At 34.6% G+C, this 20,148-nt stretch overlaps 3 protein-coding genes across 5 annotated transcripts; all 3 read right to left on the reverse strand.

The window, feature by feature from the left end:
* Nucleotides 1–1,359: 1,359 nt before the first annotated feature.
* On the reverse strand, nt 1,360–2,907 carry LOC130499007 (uncharacterized). Its single transcript, XM_056992886.1, has 7 exons — nt 2,749–2,907; nt 2,404–2,671; nt 2,227–2,323; nt 2,022–2,146; nt 1,866–1,950; nt 1,646–1,781; nt 1,360–1,566 (listed from the first exon to the last, which is right to left on the reverse strand). Exons 1-7 carry the CDS (start codon nt 2,905–2,907, stop codon nt 1,360–1,362), a joined length of 1,077 nt encoding a protein of 358 aa, XP_056848866.1.
* Nucleotides 2,908–4,405: 1,498 nt separating this feature from the next.
* LOC108818702 (putative clathrin assembly protein At5g35200) lies at nt 4,406–7,916 on the reverse strand. Of its 3 annotated transcripts, none has more exons than XM_056992738.1 (15): nt 7,795–7,901; nt 7,613–7,712; nt 7,297–7,404; nt 7,139–7,208; nt 6,724–7,053; nt 6,529–6,629; nt 6,361–6,444; nt 6,221–6,271; nt 6,071–6,136; nt 5,930–5,995; nt 5,754–5,834; nt 5,431–5,667; nt 5,262–5,340; nt 5,065–5,177; nt 4,406–4,978 (listed from the first exon to the last, which is right to left on the reverse strand). In XM_056992738.1, the coding sequence occupies exons 3-15, from the start codon at nt 7,387–7,389 to the stop codon at nt 4,586–4,588; spliced, it is 1,764 nt and encodes a 587-aa protein (XP_056848718.1). In that variant the 5' UTR covers nt 7,390–7,404; nt 7,613–7,712; nt 7,795–7,901; the 3' UTR covers nt 4,406–4,585. The 3 variants fall into 3 exon arrangements, with proteins under 3 accessions (XP_056848718.1, XP_056848720.1, XP_056848719.1); XM_056992740.1 differs by having other exon boundaries at nt 6,724–6,865; nt 6,956–7,053; nt 7,613–7,849; XM_056992739.1 differs by lacking the exon at nt 7,613–7,712 and having other exon boundaries at nt 7,795–7,916.
* Nucleotides 7,917–15,008: 7,092 nt separating this feature from the next.
* LOC108819373 (methyl-CpG-binding domain-containing protein 2) lies at nt 15,009–16,395 on the reverse strand. The gene is given in 5 exon segments (XM_018592390.2): nt 15,009–15,348; nt 15,559–15,707; nt 15,791–15,844; nt 15,933–16,356; nt 16,359–16,395. Coding segments are annotated over 5 exon segments (780 nt in total). The 3' UTR covers nt 15,009–15,232.
* Between the last annotated feature and the right edge of the window lie 3,753 nt (nt 16,396–20,148).

Genomic DNA, 20,148 nt, shown 5'->3' on the forward strand with positions numbered 1-20,148 from the left:
GACAAAAGCTTACGAAGAAGAGAAATGATAGATTTGGGAAGTTTCTCGGTCAGTGTACAGTTTATATAGAAGAAGAAGAATCGAAGGGTCGTGACTTTTCACATGACAACTGGACCCCGTTAAATTTTATCAAAATTACTTTTTGTCATTTCTCATTTTTACTATTTGGGTTTTATTTTGTAGTAAGGGCGATATAACTCATGGGCTAAGTTCATTAGAAAAATGAACACACTAAACCGGTTCAAGTTTTTCTTAAACCTTTATGAATGTCAATCGATTAAATTTCTTTTGAACGCATGTATATGCAAATGTAATCAACCGCAAAATATAATTCACATCAAACATTTATTTGATCACATCCGTGTAAACAATGGATACTTAGATTGAAACAACCGTGTATAGCATTATTAATTCGGCCACAAGTTCAAAAATTTCATATTTTAATAGCGTTGTAAATCTTCAATCTTCAAGTTAAATCTCGTACTAACTAAATATTAAACCATGAATAGTAAGATTTATCCAATCCTTGGATAGAAAAATAGTAAGAACCTCAATGATATAATGCAATATTCGTAAAACAGTTTCATAAAAAATAAAAAGAAAAACAAAGCCACGATAGTAGAAAGATACGTCTAATTAGGTATCGGTAATATTAGCTATGTTACTCTCCCTTGACTTTCTTTAGAAAAAGTTTCTTGTTCACGAAATGTTGATCATCTAGGCTACTTTGTTGTTCATCTTGGCTTTTTCTTTTAGACAATGGAGTTCCTGATAAACCACCTGAACCAGAAGAAATATCATCTGAAGACTGCAGCATTAGGACCTATAAGGAAAAAGTTTAACCGATCAGTATTACGATAATGTAAGAATTAGATGAACTATACAGACGAATGAGAACAATACCTGTTTAACTGGCAAAGCAGCAAATTCCTCAATCAGTTCACGATCAGCAGTAGCAATTCGAACAACATAATGAGAGCTCTTTCCTTTGATGTTATCAGCATCCACTAAAACCTCAAAAAAGATTCTTTTGCCAAAAAGGTCGCTAACAGCTTCTGGTAACAAGTCTTCATCTAGATTCTACAAGTAAAAATGGAAAAGTGAGGACTCTAATTTATACATATAGTAATAATTTCCTCTTTTATTTAAATTTGACTGGACCTCATCATAGAGTTCAGCGGCAGAACGACGCACAAGCACTTGAGCATTGCCATCAAACAAAAGAAAGTTTGCCTCACCGGTATCATCTTTAACGTGGACAATTAATTTAAACCTGAGGTACCAATAAAAGTTTAATATTTAGTAATTACTGGATAACGTACACCATAATTATACATCATATAACAAAAACCAGAATACTTAATTATGTACGCGTTCAATGAAATACCTCAGAATGACATCAATGTGTTCTTTATCACATGTATTACAGTAGAACAAAGGACGGTTGTCATCATCAACATTGGTTGTAGGCATAACTTTTTTGTTGTGGTATTTGCAACTTAGATATTGCCAACCACGCTCAGTATCTATGTTTTCAATAGTCCCCAAGGTGACAAAAGTTCCAACCTACTCAAGACAACAGCATGTTAGTAGGAGTATTAAAATTAATAATTTACATTTAAAAAAAAAATAGTGTACGTCTAACCAGAGTACTGTCAACGATATCTCTTATTGTTAGCCTCTCATTAAGAACAAAAAACCGGGCACGAACAGATGTAGCACTAGCAACACTCCATTGGCTACTATCCTTGTTTGTTATAGCAAGTGAATCATCAGGAAGACTACATAGATAAAAAGACATAATTTTACTTTAGAGTCCAATTTAATAACATATTTTAAAAAAACTTGCATTTTTTATTACGTACCACAATTTAAACTCATCAACCAATGAACACGTTGGGTTTAGCAAAATTTGGGTGGAATTAAACCCGCTAGATATGGAGTAAACCCCTGGAGAACATTCATCATATTATATTGTCTGCGAGTAATAATTAGAAACCTTAACAAATCAAATTACATACCTTTCCACTCTTTAATGGAACAGAACCTGATAATACAAATTATCATAATGGACATGTTACTCATACTGTAGTCGTATACTTGTTTAGCATAACCACCCCACAGAGTACACATGATCTTGACATTACTGAAACGAAAACGTAGATAAAATGTAGAGTTTTTTAACTTTGTCAAATATAACCAATAATAATTGAAATTTCAGCTTACCTATGGTCACGTAGCTCGATCAAAAGCCTCATGTTATCTTTGCCTTTAATGCTTTTGTTTTCCAGCGACCCAAAGTTGACGATTTGTCCAATTATATCTAAATTTATTACATAAAAAAAATAAGAACAAAATTAACATAACATGACAGAGTATTAATTGTGTGCTAAAATGACTCACCAACTAAGCAGATGCTATCAATCTTTCCTTCCAGAATATCGGTAAAATCGGCAAAATTCTTTTCAGGAATTTCACTTGGAAAATCTAAAGCTTTTCCAACAAAAGTGGTTGGATAGAAACCAATTTTGTACAGATGTGGAGTTGTACGATATTCACCAATTGCATCGAAGACATTGAACAACTGGACGACAATTGCATCTCCCTCATGTAGCTTTTCACCATATTTTTTGATGAGTTGTTCTCCAACTGAAGCATGAATTCTTGTCCCCTGAATACCAGTCAAAATAATTATAGTATTAAACAATAAACAAAATCTTAACATAAAACTGTGTGTTCTTCACTTACTTCTCTATCAGCAAAAACCATTTCAATAGTATTTCCTGATTCTTTGTTGTAGTTCTTCCACAACCGAATAATCCTAACTTCAATACGGGACGTATCTTTACGGGGTTTTAATTCTCGGACCAAAGATACTATATTTTTTGACTTTGCGAACATCGCCATTTTCGTTTCAAAATAGAAGAATGGCTGAGTTGCTTCAAGGCCACTTTGTACTCTATATATAGTCCTTTGATGGTGTAGAGTATTAACGACGCAAGAAATATTACTTGCGAGACTTGCACAAGTAATTGGGTATAATAAGGTATGTAAATTAAATGACTAATGATTAAAGGAAACCTAATAAATTTGTAAAATTAATCACGAATATGCATTTTATACGATGCGAAACTTGCGCAAGTTTTCAATATAAATAAGGTATGTTGATAATAATTAGTTTCCTAATAAAATATGAAATGAATTTGCCATTACGAGATTTAATGATTAGTTGACATTTTTTAAAATTAATCTGCAAGCTATGATTAATGTTCGCCATTGATTACGATTCTTGCGCAAGAAATAATTAGTGCGTTTGGTAATTAATGTCACTTTCCAATTAAAAGGTCGATGAAAAAAATAAATAAAAAAGAAAAATTAGAAAAACTCGACCAATAGAAACGCTAGAATTCTCGTGAGAAGAATTCTGTGAGTGCCACGTGGCGTTTGTACTTCTCTTTTAATATATAGGAGGATTCATTGCAATTAAAGAAGATATTTTAGTCTTTTAACAATTAATGAAAGCTATTTACCCGAATTTTGGTCTGGATGCTATTTGAAAGATAATAAAATGTGGTTAATATAAAAAATTATCTTATATCATTTTAAATTAAAATAAAAAATAAAACAAAAGAAAATACCATAATCATTACTTGTTGAATTTGTTTTTCTCTTACAGATTATTTTTCATAACTTATATTTATTTTATATATATAATTATAAATTTCTAAAAAGAAAATTTGGTCAATTAAGTTTTTAAGAAGTGAAGATTTTTTTTAATAAACTAAAAACTGGTCTAGTTATCTGAACTTGATCTTATTGCAGGGTATAATTGCATATTTTTTTCTCCAATACAAATCAGAAGTTTATAAAATAGTGTATGCTTAAAGGACTTTAAGCCTTAAAATAATTTGAACAGCTTGTTTTCAAAAATTTCGTACAAACTGGCGTCTATCATTTGCACAAATTCGGACAATAAGTTTTGAACGAACTGGAAAAATTATTGTTGAAAATGAACTTTTAACACCTCTGAGTTAACGAAAATATGTGCACCTAGTAGATGAACTGCAAGAATTCTGGGAATGGATGATAAGTCGGTTTGAATATAATTTTATGAGAGAACAACTTCGCATCTGACCTAAAATACGAGGAGAGGTTCCTATGATTTCTACAAAACCAGAAGATGACTATAAAGTAGTCATATCATTTGTAACTAATAAAGAAAAGCTCTAATATGTTTTTGATATACTTAAAGTGAACTTGTACTAATGCAGCTAGTACAAACATAGAACACTTTGTATAATATTCCCCATTAACCTCACTCCTAGCTCAATTCCAAACCTGGGGTTAAACTGCATAATATGTTTTACAACATTTTGTGACACGTAATATTTTCAAAACCAAATGGTGTCCTCAAGAATCATATATTATCTCGCTTACAGATACATCCACACACACATACAGAGACGTAATGTATGTATTTACTCAACAACAACAACAATAAAAAAGAATCTCTCTAGCTACAATCACCTCACAACATATACTTGTATATATAAGATTGTACACAAACATACATTAGTATCAAATCTCACATAAGGCTAGAATATGGATTGTAACCTCCTTGAACCGAGCCATACGGTTGGTGTGGATTACCATTCGCGACAAACGGGTTTCCGAAGGGATTCATGTTCTGTTGTTGTTGCTGTTGCTGCTGCTGCTGATAAGGCTGCACAGGTCCCATCATCATCCCTGAGTTCTGATGCTGAAACCCACCATACGGCTGATGATATTGATTTGCCATTTGAAAAGGAGGAGGAGCTGAGACTCCATTAGACGCAAAGAAAGGCTGGTGCATCATGGGGCCGTTTTGGACTGGATGATGCTGTTGCTCCCATGGATTGTGGCTTCTGTTTTGCTGTTGACTCACTCTGATTGCATCCTCGTATAGGCTGTCAAGTGTCAGCTTGTCCAATCCACCCGCCTTTGATACATGAAGAGATCTACTATAAACTTCTCCAAACGACTATATAAGAGACAGAGAGAGAGAGGGAGGAGTTATTTATTTACCAATTTGCTATTAGCAGCAGCAACTTCATTTGAGCTTGGGGCAGTCACAAGTGCCAATTCCCACCCAGAAGAATTCCCATTTGTGAAATCAGTTGTAGAAACTGGTTGCTCAACTGGAAGAAACAAATATATGTGATGAGAGAAGATACATACATATTGATGATAACTTCTTTGAATAATATTAAATTTGTTTTTACCGCTAACAGGGACAATAGCCAAAGCCAAAGCATTCTTCTCTTCAAGTTGAGAGACCACTGGAGCTGGATCATCCATAGACTATAGCGAGACAAAGTTGAAAAGTCAGCATCAAATCCAAGAAAAAGAAAAAAAAAGGTCCAAGATTGTAGTTAGCAAATGGACAAATACCAGCAAATCAGGTTGTTTCTCAACAGGGACAGGCTTCTCTGCTTCTGCTTCTGCTTTAACCGGAGGCTCAGGTGATTCTGGTTTCTCTTCAACTTCTTTTGGTGGCTTTTCGTACTCTATGGCTAAGATTTCTTTGGGAGCTGCAAGCTTCTCCATTACCTGCTCCTTCTTGGCACCTGCTGCTAATGGTGCTTCTTTCACATACTCTTCCATTGCTTGTAGAAAAGAAGTGGGAGGCTTCAATACAAAGAAATACATATGAGTGAAGATTAGACAAAAGCTCGCACAAATAAATATTCAAAACATGTATGAAAAAAACTAACCTGCTCAATCTTAACAAACCTATCTCCACGTCCAACATAAACACTTTTGCAAACTTCGTAAAATTCAGAAAGCCTCTCTACCTGAAAGAAACCAATCAGAGTTAACTATAAAGTGGTTCTTATGCGTAGAAGGAGAAGCCACTATATATCAAGTAGCAGAGTTTGTTTGCGTGTACCTGTTTTACAGCCCTTCTGTACATATCCAACGCCTTAAGAGCATCGTTCCGTTGCATCTCAAAGAACTGTCAACAAGGAAACTGTCAGCAAAGGCCAAATATATATATTATATATGCACAAACTTGAAGCTTTTGGGGTACCTTATCAACCAAGTTGTCTATTCCATCAGTCAGTGCTTGGTAGATTTTAGTGCTCTCCGTTACAACCTAGTTGGTGAATAGAAATCACAAATGATGTTACCCAAATATAATCCACAAGTAGCAATGTTAAACTTCCTTTAGTCATCATACCATTGAGAGTGCCAATTGTATAATATGGTTTTGAACTGCTGCCCCTTCAGGCTGCAAAGATAACACACCACTTGTGTAATGAGTGTGAAGGAGATACAAAAAAAAAAAACAACTCAAGTTTGAAAGATTGGAGATGTCACCTGACAATCAAGAACACGGAAAAGAAGTTCTTGTAGTGCTGGAAGTTGTTCGAGCAAATCAGGAGTGTCCAACTCTTTGGTTCTCTGCATTTATTTAATACCACATGCTTGTGATTTCTACAAGGAAAGAAAAACTCTTGAGAACTTGAGTTGGAAAGAGAAACTTACTGGTGGGTCAATCTCAACATCGTACTTGAGGACACGGAAACACTCTAGTCGCTCCTCTAAGAATAGTGCATAGAAACGGACCCAAGCAGAGTAAACCCATGCTGAAAAATTTGAGTGCAAAGGAAAAGATAAGTAAAAACCAAAACAGCTTGCTCTCTAATGCAAAAGATTCAACAACAGAGACACTAGTAGTACCATTGGGACTTGAATCATCTTTAAAATGAGACATGTTAAGCATATGAGTCCTGCTTCTGCTATAATTAATAACTTCCTCATGAAAGGTCTGGTCCACTTCCCTCAAGGCACGGTGAATAACAATAAGAGTTTTCAGCGCAACCTTGAATGAAAAAAAAAAAAAAATCATCAGCAAAAGTTTTAAAGCAGAATGTGACTTTACAAAAACAACAGCAGAGAACAAAAGCAATACCGCCCAGTTATGTGTTTTTGATAAGCGCCTAGCAAGAGCATGGATGCAATATGCAACATCTGCACGAGGCCTTGTTGCAGAAATAGCCATAAAAATAGCTGCACAACAGCAACAACTAACTAACTAACTTGTTTAAACACCTTATGGTACAGAGAGAAACCAAAAAGCTAGGAGGACACTAACCTCTGATGTATCTTTCTTTTGAAGGACGCTCCACATGATTAGTAGCCTTCACAATAGCAATATCCAATTCCTGAAAGAAACAATCATTCACACACGCCATTGCTTCTTCCACTTAGAACAAAAAAAACAAGAGTTTATTTTTCTTTCTTTTGTATAACCTTGTAACCGCTATTGACTTTTGCTAATGAAACTGTTGTTGTGTCTTTGATAGCTCCAAGATACCTTCTTAAACTGCTCTGTGATCCTGACATTTCGTTTGATAAAACCTGAAAAAAAGTTCAAAACCTTTTAAACGTTAGATTGCATCAAAAAAAGCCCTAAAGATCTCAACTTTAAACTTCAAATCACAGAACCCTTATGTCACCAAAGAGAGCAACTTCAAGAAAACCCAATCAAAGAAACATGGATGTTCTCAAGAAATGAAGAAAGAATCCAGATCCCTAAGAATTAGACAAAATCAAAAAGAAGACAGACCTGATGATGAATAAAAGGTTTCTTGCAAATCTCAAGAAGAAAAAGAAGCAAATTTCAAGAAGATTGAACCGCCTCTTTAATTACAAAGGGGTTTGGGAAACTGGACAAAGACATAAGAATATAAAGATGGAATCGAATCGAATCGATGTAATAAGAGAGAGAGAGAAGGAGATGAGAGGTACAGAGTCAAGAGTCTTCGTTGGATGTTTCGCAGAGAGAGAGAACAAAAAGTGTTAGCGAAAATGAGGTAAGAGCTAACGTGGTTCGCTTTGGGGGCGGCGGCTAATATTCTAATGTTTTCTATAATAAAAAAAAGACATCTTATTAGCTACTGTATTAGAAAGGTCCATCGCTTGACTTTTTTTAAATGTTTGAATGATCTTTGCTTATTATTCGGCATTTAAAACTTGATTAATTAAGCATGTTATTAGCGTTTAATTTTGTATGCATGATTTATTTTATTATTATTCTGAAAATTAAAAAGTAAACCAAAATTGACCAAATCCTAAACGTTCAACCTAAATTCCCTTTAGGTTAGGAAAACCTTTTCTCGATATAGATTTTCTAAGTTCATGGTTCTTTTGTCGGTAACTTGATTCCAATATTCATTTTAACCTAACTTCAATAAATGTTAGTTTTTCTTTGGTTCTTGATTCCAGCTCATCAATTGGTAGACATGGGTTGTGAGAGAAGCGGCAAAATTACTAATAAATGTAATAGGGGAAAGATGATGCTGAGAAGGTTCTTAAAAACAACAGCATAGTTGGATGAAACGATTTGATGGAGGTGACTTTTTTTTTTTTTGTAACACTGATGGAGGTGACTCTCACAAAAGAATTTCATGTTCTTTTGTGATCTTATATGTTAGTATCATGTGATCTCTCAAATGAAAGACATGAAGATAACTACGATACGATTCGAGACAAACTACTTGGAACTAGTGCACACAGTGGCGGAGCCAGAAAATTTTTATACCAGGGTCAGAATTATTTTTTTCAAAAGTATAATTTATAAACCACTAAAAACTATAAATTATAACTTTGAATTTTAATGTTTTGTAATAATTTTAGTGGAATTATATTTTTTATGGGGTCAAATTTTATATTTTAATGGAGTCAATAATTTTTTCTTAAACAAAAATAAATATATTTTTAAAAATAGTGGGGTCAGCTGATCCCACTACCCATATACTATCTCCGTCCCTGAGTGGACATGACTATAAACCTGGAGGATTGGCTAACATTCACGACAGAAATCGAGATATTCCAGAGATTACAGAAGGATTTTGAGGATGTGAGACTGTTTCATATTCTCCGAAATATGAATGGTTGGGCGGACGCATTGGCTAAAGAAGCAAGGATCAGATGTTATATTTTCTTCTATATAGATCAGCTCCGGTAAGACGGAGATGCTCCTCAAAAGATCGGTCCGTCTAATCACCACTTAATCTAATGAAAATAGGCGGTCGACAAAAAAAAAGTTGGATGAAACGATTTGATGGACAGAGACAATCATAATGGTGACTCTCATTGTATACACTTGCGAGAATTTTCTGTTCTTTTGTGATCTTATATGTTAGTATCATGTGATCTCTCATTCTCTCGTTATGCCCCGATTTGATGTACTGTATATATGCTTTCCAGTCTCGTGATACTGTTACTTTATTTCAAGAATCTTAATGCTAGTTTTTAGTTTCTGCCATGTCAGGAGAGGAATTGGATTTACACTACCCAACACCAACCAATTTGATGATATTAGTTTTGTGTATGGAAAATGTTTTATCGTTCAGAAAACCTATGATCTTACTGTGAGCTTTAGATTCCTCTGAACGGTCCTTTTTCTACAAACATAATAGTGTAACTATGATTTGTTGTCTGTTACAAGAACATTAACATGTAATGTTTTTTCTAACTTTTTAACAATAACCAGTATCATGTAATGTTTTAATTTTTATAAGGACTTATTAGTGATTTCTACAATCATGTAAGAGTATGTGCAATGGTGAGTTTTTTTTTGCTCGATTTCCAATGTTCTTTTTTATTTTTTATTAGTTTTTTTCTTTTTCCGTTTTAGTTAAAAATAATAATTAACTAATCGTGGGCCGTCACGTGTCGTGGGATCCGCGACACAGTAACAATACTCAGCTGAAATCAATCCTTAGTTTAGTAATTTTGGGCTTCGATCCGGCACAGAAACAAAAAAAACAATATTTTAACATTTTTTTTAAGGATTGGATCTATGGACCCGCGTTGCACATACTCTAATGAACATATATTTTTCAATAACTTATAAAGATTTATTTATGGCAACTTCAACACTTATCGTGTAACACTAAAAACTATTAAATTTGAAAAAAAAACTCAAATAAATTGTACTACTATACAAGGACTTAACCTATATAACATTTATAGGTATGTAGAGTTTTTTTTGTATTTTACGGTATTAAAAAGGTAATCAATCCACTGTACTTAAATTTTTGAAGAGAGATGCATTGCTTATTTAATCTCACAATCATATATTTACATATGTATATTTGAGTTTTTTTTTTCAAATTAAATAGTTTCCATTGATAGTATTGGATAATTTTGTTGTTGTTATGAATAAAACTTAATGGTGTGAAATTTGAAATATATATATATATATATATATAAGTTATAAAAACCGAATGTACTATTTATGAAAGGAGGTAGAAATATCATATATATATGTGAATTGTATAAATTCATGAATATATTATCATAACAAGACGGAATACTAACGAAATCACATCACAATGTTTTTAGAAGAAATCATATAGCCTAGGAATACATGTAAAATAATGTCCAACATAATCACACCATACCGATAATATGTATTTTAAATTGTAGCTATTTTTTTTGGTTTCCAAAGAAACAAACATAATCTTGGTGGTTGAGAGTCTCGAGACCACTTAAAGAAAATGGAAGGATTACCATTGTTGCAGTCCATGATATGCATAGATCTTATCAAAAAGGTGTTCACAACAAATGAGATTATGCATTTTAGATCTAAGAAACATACCAGTTCTCTTAATTAGAACATGTTTTGGAGCTATGATGTGTGACAGCGATCACGGAATTTTCTGTTCTTTGTGATCTTATATGTAATTGTTAGTATAATGTGAAAAAGATTTACAATCATCGTGCCTCGGCTTGATATATATGCCTTTCTACTCTGGGGATACTGTTACTTCACTAAAAGAAGCTTAATGATAGTTTTTAGGTCTCTGCTATGTTGGATCAGGATTTAGGTCTGAATGGTGATGGATCAGGATTTAGGTCTCTGCTAATAGTACAAAAATTTCTAAATATACTTATATATCTATATGTTTTTGTTATTATTAGAACTGCACAGGGCCGTGCCTGATACCAAGCAGATCAAGCATTTGCTTGAAGGCCAATAGGTTTAAAAAAATTTTAGGGGCCAAATACACTAAAATTCTGTTAGTGCAGATGGTATATCTTGATTAATAATGTCTTTATAATGGCGAGTTCGAAACCCAAACTCAATATATTACATTTATTTTTCTATTTTTTATCTTTTAAAATTTATTGTAGGGCCAAAAGAAATTATTTGCTTCTAAGCCTGTATATTTCAGGCACGGCTCTGGAACTGCACCACACTTGTTCTTTTTTCAGTAAATTATAAATGTTTATTTATAACAACTTCAACACTTATCGTGTAACATTAAAAATATTAAATTAAAAAATTCAAATAAAAGTTTACTATATAAGAACTTAACCTAAAACATTTATGGGTATATACAATTTTTTGTATTTTTTTACGGAATTAAAAAGGCAATCAATTCACTGTTCATACTTCAAATTTGAAGAGAGATACATTGCTACTTTTAGTTCATTTGATTTTGTTTTTAAAACTAAATAGTTTTCATTGATAGTATTGGATTGTTTTTATTGTTGTTATGAATAAAACTTAATGGTATGAACTTTGAGATATACATATGTTATAAAAATCGAATGTATTATTTATGAAAAGAGGTATAATACCATATATATATATATATATATATATATATATATATGTGTGGAATGTATAAAATCATGAATATATTGGTCGTATCAAGACTGAATACTAGCAAGATCACACAAGAATTTTAAAAGAACTCATCTAGCCTAATAATACATGTAAAACAATGTCCAAACATAATCACAACATCTTTCCAATTGCAACCATGTTTTGGTTTCTATAGAAACAAACATAATCTTGGTGGTCGAGACCACTAAAGGAATAATGGAATCGTTGCAGTTGCCATTTTTGCAAAGAATGAATGGACAACAAAAACAATTTCATCTCATTCTGCTTGCTTATGTTACCCTATTAAATCATCATTATACTAGTAGAAATTCCATATGGATGCAAGCATAAATAAGTCTTCAAAACTGATATTCCCTTTTAAGAGATGAAATCTGTTCATGATATGCATAGATTCTTATCAAAAAGGTGTTCACAACAAGGGGATTATGCATCTGAGATCTAAGCAACATACAATGTTATCAAAGCGAGACAGACTCAAAACCACATTCACCTTCTTTTAGATGCTGATGGTAATGTCATAGACAGTCTAGATGAAATCAAGCATCATGCGATTGATTAATTTCAGTGTCTACTTGGTGTGACAACCCAAAACATCTGCTATCCAGCGGATATTTCTTCTATTAGCATGTCAGGTTCTCTGATGACGCCATCTCTGTTCTATCAGCTCCAGTCACTCATCTTGACATCGAGAATGTTTTTTTATCCCTCCCAAAGAACAAATCTCCAAGACTTGATGGTTATCCGACATAATTCTTTACAGGTGAACACCTGCAGCAATGGAGTGCAACTCTTTTTATTTTTACTCTGATTTCGAAAAAGGGTCAATGCAAAAAAGATCACTGAATTCCGACCCATCTCTTGCTGTCTACAAGGTGGCTTCAAAGCTCCTTGCAAACAGACTCAAGGTACACCTTCCAACTCTGATCTCAAACTCTCAGTCAGCTTTAACGTATTTAATGTATTTAAAATCTAAATAGCCACTTTAACTAAAATACGTTTTGTTGTCAGCTGTAGGTTAAGTTAGTTAAGAGTTAAATTGATCAGAGTTAGCACACTGATATTAAGGCTTTATATTAAGTTCAGAAGGAGTTCCATCTCCCATACATCTTTATTTGTACTAGTTGGATAAAAACCCAATAGATTTTTAACTATTTGATGTATATTAAAAAGACTTAAAAGTGAGGTGTAAAGCTTGACTAGTTTAACGCATCATGTATGCGTAGGAGTTTTCAGAAACGGATGATGCTAAGCGTTTAATACGACTGACATAGTGATTACAGTTTTTTTTTTTTTTTTTTTTTGACAACAATAAATTACTCTAACAAGTTTCCACCGGTTCAGAAAGCCAAACCGGAGGACTCGAATCGACATATAACATAGCTGATGGTGAACTCCTTGCCCCATGAGCAAGCTTGTCCGCCATTGTGTTTTGCGCCCGTGGAATATGTCGGATCTTGAAATTAGGGAAGAAAGTCTTACTTCGTTGAAATTCCTCCATATGCGTAGTAAATGCTGGCCATTCTTCGGGTGAGGACACCATCTTCACCAATTGAGAACAATCCGTCGCAAAAACTACATCTGAGAACTGCAGGGTCTTCATGCACTCCATTGCCCAAATCAGCGCTTCACATTCTGCATGTAAAGGAGATAGGCTACGTCGGAGATTCATTGCCCCCATCATCTTGTCCTCTGAATCCATTTTCCGGCAGTACCACCCCTGTCCAGTAAAAACATCTTTTTCCTTCCAAGATCCATCGACACAACAAACCCTTGTTGTACCCATAGATTGCCAATCGGTGGTAGACTGAACATTACCATGAGGATCCGGTAGCAATAATTGTGCTTCTGTCCATAGTTTTTCCTCAAGATCCGCTATCCGTAATATCTCCTGAGGATTCCCATTTCTATTTGTATAGATCTTACTATTTCTATTCTTCCAGATATACCACATAATCCAAGGAAAATAGTTTGAATCCACTTCTTTCGGTAACCTCCAGAATAAATAATCCAAGCTAGAAAAAACTGATGTTGAGGGAAATAGTCCCGGGGGAGACGGAATCCTAGATAAGGCCCATGTTTGCAGTGCTGGTGGGCACTCAAATAAAACATGATGGACTGTTTCTTCCTCAGCTCCACAAATATTACATCTAAGGTCACACTCAATACCACGTGTCCTTAAATTTTTGTACACCGGTAATGTTCCGGATAGTATTTGCCAAATAAAATGCTGCAATTTAGGTGAACATTTTAATTTCCAGGAGAAAGCGAGCAAAGGTTTTATATTTGGTCCAAACGGCGGTATCCGTGGTTCCCTATCCGGGTATAAGGTTTCCGTTCGAAATCCTGATTTCACCGAATATTTTCCAGATTCTGTAAATGCCCAGCCATAAGTATCAGGCCGATGATTCCGGCTAAGTGCCATACCTCTGATGATCTTAACATCGTCCGGGTGTATGTATGCATTGAGGAGGTTTACATTCCAGGTTCTATCGAGTGGATTGATGAGGTCCTCCACCGTTAAAGATGGGTTCAAAAATTGAACTTGATTTTTTTGTTTTGCTGATCTCGGGCGAGGAGCTGGGATCCAGGGGTCATTCCAAACAGAAATTGATTGCCCGGTTCCAACTCTTTTGATTAGCCCTTTTTTAACCAGAGATCTAGCTGAACAGATACTTCTCCACCCATAAGAGGAAGAATAAGATCTGTGTTCATCCAATGGATGAGAGTTTCGGAAATACCTTCCTTTAAACACTTTCGAAAATAGACAATCTGGCTTGTCTATTAGGCGCCATAGTTGTTTTGCCAATAAAGCCGTATTGAAGACTTGTAGATCTCTAAAGCTCAAACCTCCCTCTTCTTTATGTGTGCACATTTTATCCCATGAAAACCAATGTATTCCTTTTTTGTTACCGCTGCCTCCCCACCAGAAATGTGCTGTGGTACTCGTTAGTGATTACAGTTTCAAGTGTGTTTGAAAGATATCACTGATGATGGACCAAGATATTAGAAGACACAAAGCTAGCGAGTTATAGAAGTCCAACAGACTTAAACCAACAGTAAACAAGACCCCAATTTCAAGTGTTATTAAGCTTTTTCAAGAAGTTATATTTTATTTTTCAATTTAGAGAGGTTTGAAGCATTTCAAAGCTGTAGAAAATATGTTCTATGACATGATCACTAACGGGTGGAAACAAAAGAAGCAACCACCCAGGAAATCACTTGCTTCTATGTTTTGCTAAAGCTATCTAGACCTTTTATATGCAGGTATCAGGGTTAGGGGTTTTGTGAATTCAGTTAAACCTACCTTTGGCAAATTATCAAGTTTGAGTTTAATAAAAACATTAACTAAAATAAGTTCCATGAGTATCCAGAAACTTTGTAACAAAAGAAGAATCTTCTGCCTATTAGAGGAGTTTAAATAGATAATACACACAAAACAAGCTAACCCACATGTCCCTCTTCAATTTCTTCAATGTACCCAACCCAAAAAATTAAAATATACTCCCAATTTACATCGAAGAACAAAGAGGGATAGCTGAGTCTTGTCTAGCTAGATTGCTCCGATATTCTTGCCTTCTTCGAGGGTGGTGTATCGAAAAGTCCCGGCTCGGTTGGCTGCAATGCTGTCTGAGCATCTGGGGATACGAATCCGAGTGGATTAGCTGAAAAGAAAACAAAACAACCAAAATGTTAACCAATGTTCCTTGAGTACATTGCCTGAGACTATCACACAAAAAAAAATCAAGATGAAGCTGCTGAGGTGTAAGTGGTTTGTAAAGAACACAATAAAGGATGTGGGTTTTCTGATATTTCCTTATAAAAACTCTCAACAAAACTTAGGCAACAGTTGATATAGGTGGGGGGAAACATACCTTCAATAGCTGCAGGGGTGTCACTTGGTTCTATTGGCCGAGCTGGGCGCTTCCTTACATAGTTCTCCTGCAGAGGTTTCGGGACTTGGAACGAAAACTGTGAAAGCTTCACTCCTTCACTTATGTATTCCGGGTTCTCATTCAAGTACCTGCAAGCCAGTGAATGAGCTTATTAGGGTGCTAACTATATGTCACACTAACAACAAAATTTGTAAATCATCACAAAACTAACTTTTGGACCTCCACATTGGATCGAAGCTTCTTGCCCGAAGGAGTAACATAATATCTGAAAGATAAAAAAAAAAAAGAATTAAAAATAACGTTACAAGACTAATCTGTGACTATATAAACAAAAAGGAGAGAAAGAAACCTACACATCAGCAAATTTGGTACCGCCTTCACCTCTAATCCGGAGTTGGCGTTGCCAGCCAGTGGGCGGGCGAGAGATACTAGGCCTATCGATAGCCCAGACACGGGTTCCATCTTGAGAGATATCTTCAGGGACATCACAAGTCACGTTTGGCTTCCACTCGCAAGCCGTTTCGCAGTAAAACGGCTTTTCGAGAATCTGTTCCCTTATCTCTTCGTACTTGTGCATCGAAGGCATTACCCTCCACTTGAAACAAGTTGCACACTGAACCGTAAAAGCCCCAATGGAAGGACACTGTGATTTGTGCTGCGAACAAGGCTGAGATTGGTTATTATTAGGTTCTTCTTCGGTTTCATTCCCCTTGGGCTCATAAAGAACCAACTGATTCACGCTCGCAGAGGAAGGGGCAACACTTGCTTCCTCGTTACACTGTTCGGTTCGTTTCCATGGGAGGCCTGCGACGACATAACTCAAATACAGAACAGCCTCCTGTAATAAATGAGTTCACATCATGCAAAAGAAACACAGTGATAAGATAGAATCAGCTCATTCGTTAGAAACCCTAGCATGAACAGATTCATTCAAAATTACAATGTAAATGGAACCAACAAGAGAGAGACAAGATCCGTAGACATATCATCGAAAGATTAAATCGTTAAGGAGAAGAAGAAGAAGAAGGATCATTACACGAAGAGAAGATGGGGTTCAGAGAGAATCCGGGGAGGCTCCCTCTACAGATTTTTTGATAATCCGACAATCTCAGGGAACCAATTCGAACAAGAGCTGCTTTTAGATTTGTTGGGTGCTGTTGTCGAGACATAAATAAGAAAGAGAGAGAAATATAAAAATGATTTCATTCCCTTTTTGCATAAATATGTTAGCTTAAAAAGACATGTTACAGTCAATATTTTTTGATGCTATCACTTGTTTTGAAAAGATTTGTTAGCATAAATGGATTATGTTTCTTTCTAGCTCATTGTATAAAACTTGCATCTCACCTGTTTTTTAATATAAATTTCAGACAAAAACAAGGCAATATCTTTGACTACCTATTTCAATTGCAATTTTTTATTCCTAAATATTATAATTCCCTTTTCATAAATATTTTTTAAGAGGCAATTCGAATTTATTCGTTATTGTTGTATAGTAAGGATTGCTAGTTTGTGTTCATATTTTTTTTCGAAATCTTTCGTGTATTTGAAACATTTTTTTGGATATGGCAGATTTCATGTTAGGACTGATTTTGTTTCCACCGTAGTGATATTGGATGGAACCGTCAATCTTGAAATTATACTGATTTTTATTTATCAGTTTAACCTTGTTCAATGATAGTTAAGTATACTGATTTTTATTTATTAGTTTAACCTTGTTCAATGATAGTTAAGTAAAAGTTTACTCGAAACGAAATTGAGAAAACTAATAAATAAAAACACATATATATGAGAATTATTATTGTATTTTCATTAATTATATTTGAAGTCCACATGATGTTATTGGAACGAGAACACCTAATACTCCTTCCGTTTCGAATTATTTGTTGTTTTAAAGTAGAATTTTCGTTTTAAAATAAGTGTCGTTTTCGGTTTTCAATGCAAATTTTTTTGATAATATTCTCTACTTTGTTTTTCTATTGGTTGATATATGATTAGGTATATTGATAATAGTATTTTTGTTTTGAAAATAAGTAAAATTAAATATTTTTTTAATATGTGTGCATAAATTTAGAACGACAAATAATATAAAACGGAGGGAGTATATTTTATTTCAAGACAAAACCAGTTTGGTATAACTAATGATTTGTATCAGTGACACTTGTTCTTACTAATTTCTAGTGCAAAAGATCATTAGTTATTTACTCTTCGATAACATAATATTTTTTTTCAAATAAGTTTTAATAAAATAAAGCACTAAAAAGACTACTTACTTTTATTACAATATGTACTATATATATTTCACAAATATCAAAATTTTGGAAAAAAAATTTCACAAAGATAAATTTTATCTTTTTTATAAAATTTTCATGATTTAATAAAAGTGAACTGTAAACTCAGAAAAACTTAATTGAATTTATTGAGTTTCTATTAGTTTTTTTTTCTCTATTAGTTTAACTTTTAAATTTATTAATTATCACAATGATATATTTATGATATATATTTAACGTGTCTCTTTATTATGTGTGAACAAATAAACAATAATATCTTTATGTAGTGAAACGAAAAAAATATATTTTTGTTGGCTAAATACAATAGTTTGTTATCCGAAAAATAAAATTTGTAACTAATTTAGATCAATCACAGTGAAAACCCTATTTAATACAACCATTACATATAATCATCAAACATCATATAATCATGTTTTAACAATCTAGTAATAGATCTATGTATTTCACACATCAAGTACCAAGTTATATATCATATATATAAATATATATAGTTATGGATCTATAGAAACAACAACATGCAGGGATGACTGATCAACTTAGAGACTTGTACCATGATGAGTGAATGATAGATGGCAATAAAATTGCAACAAGTCCTAATCTTAGCCTAGATATGTGAATTGAGAGATGAGACGAAGTAGATATGCATTCTACAGATCCTCACAAAATAGATCTACAAGTAACAAGGGTCAGTTAATTTCCACCTAAACCCTATATCAGAGATCTAGAAGAAGAAAGAGATAAGAGAGAACAAATAGAGAGTGATTACGGTTTCCTTACCCTCACTAATTGTTGGATATAGAAGAAAGAGAGTAAATGATTCAAGGAAACGACGATAAAGGCCCAAAACAAGGCGAGATCTCTTCTTCGGCGAGGCTACACGGTGATCTGTGGTGCTTGATGGCCGGCGGTTGCTCCCTCTCCAATTGGGCAAGACTCCACTGTGTTTTATCTTTATAGAGAAAAATCTGAAGACTGCCTCCTTTTTGTAGAAGAGTAAAGGGAAAACCCTAGGGTTTTCTCTACTTGAGCCATAACATCATTGGGCTGCCTCATTATTAATTGGGCCAAGGCCCGGGATGTGACAACTCTCCTCATTAAACAAGAATTCACCCCCTCCCCCCGAATTCACGTCAACATCCGCTGGTATCACAACACTCGGAAACAACTATGGATAACACTATCACATTTGTGACTCTGGCTCCAAATCTCCTCATAGATTCCATCTCTCTCCCGACTCATAGATCATATGGAATTGTTGCATGAAAACTCTGCCAATGGTAGAAACTGACCCCAAATTCTTTTCCAATCAAGTACACAAGCTATTATAGCACGTCCTAAAGTTCTGTATCATCCGCTTATACTGTCCATCTGTCTATGGATGATAAGCCGTGCTAAGGTGTACCTTTGTACATAGTGACTTCTAAAAGGCCTGCCAGAATGCTCCTATAAACTTTAGGTCACCGTCTGATACGATGTTTGCCGGCACTCCATGTAATCGTACCGATACTTCCAGATATTTTTTTCTGAACGATCTGCTTCGTGAGTCTTGGTAGCTACAAATGTGCAGATTTGGTGAGTCTATCCATGATCACCCAAATCGTGTCCTTCTTTCTAGTTGTTTATGGCAATCCGGTAACGAAGTCTATTTTCACCATATCCCACTTCCATTCGGGTAATGGAAACTCTTGTAATAGCCCACTTGGCGATTGCCTTTCTCCTTTGACCATCTGGCAAGTATGCACTGCAAAGTCCAAGTGGCAACATCCCGCTTCATACCTTCCCGTTGGTAATAGCGTTTCAAGTTCTGATACATCTTGGTGCTTCCCGGATGTATAGAAAACTGAGAGTTGTGCGCCTGACGCAAAATCTCGTCCTTCAGATCTTTATTATTCATCAGACACACCCTATTTTTGAATTGGTAAGTTCCATTTGTGGTGGTGTGATATCTAACAACCTCATTTGCAATCATTCTTTGCCATGAATCATATCCTTGTTAATCCTTGTTGAGCTTTACTGATCCTTTCTAGCAAGTCTGCTTGATCTAAGTCATCCAATGCGGTTATCTTATCCTCAACGGTAGTAGTAGATAGCCGTAAACTAGCCAAAGTGACAAACAAATCTTGCACCTCTTTTGTCTCAGAGACGTTGACCTTACGTCTTATGAGGGCGTCAACCACTTGGTTTGCTTTCCCTGGGTGGTAGACGATATCTAGATTGTAGTCTGCCAATAACTCCATCCATATGCGTTGCCTCAGATTTAGGTCTGCTTGAGTAAATA

Source organism: Raphanus sativus, chromosome 8 (genome assembly GCF_000801105.2).
Source record: "Raphanus sativus cultivar WK10039 chromosome 8, ASM80110v3, whole genome shotgun sequence".
In the NCBI taxonomy this organism is placed as follows: domain Eukaryota; kingdom Viridiplantae; phylum Streptophyta; class Magnoliopsida; order Brassicales; family Brassicaceae; genus Raphanus; species Raphanus sativus.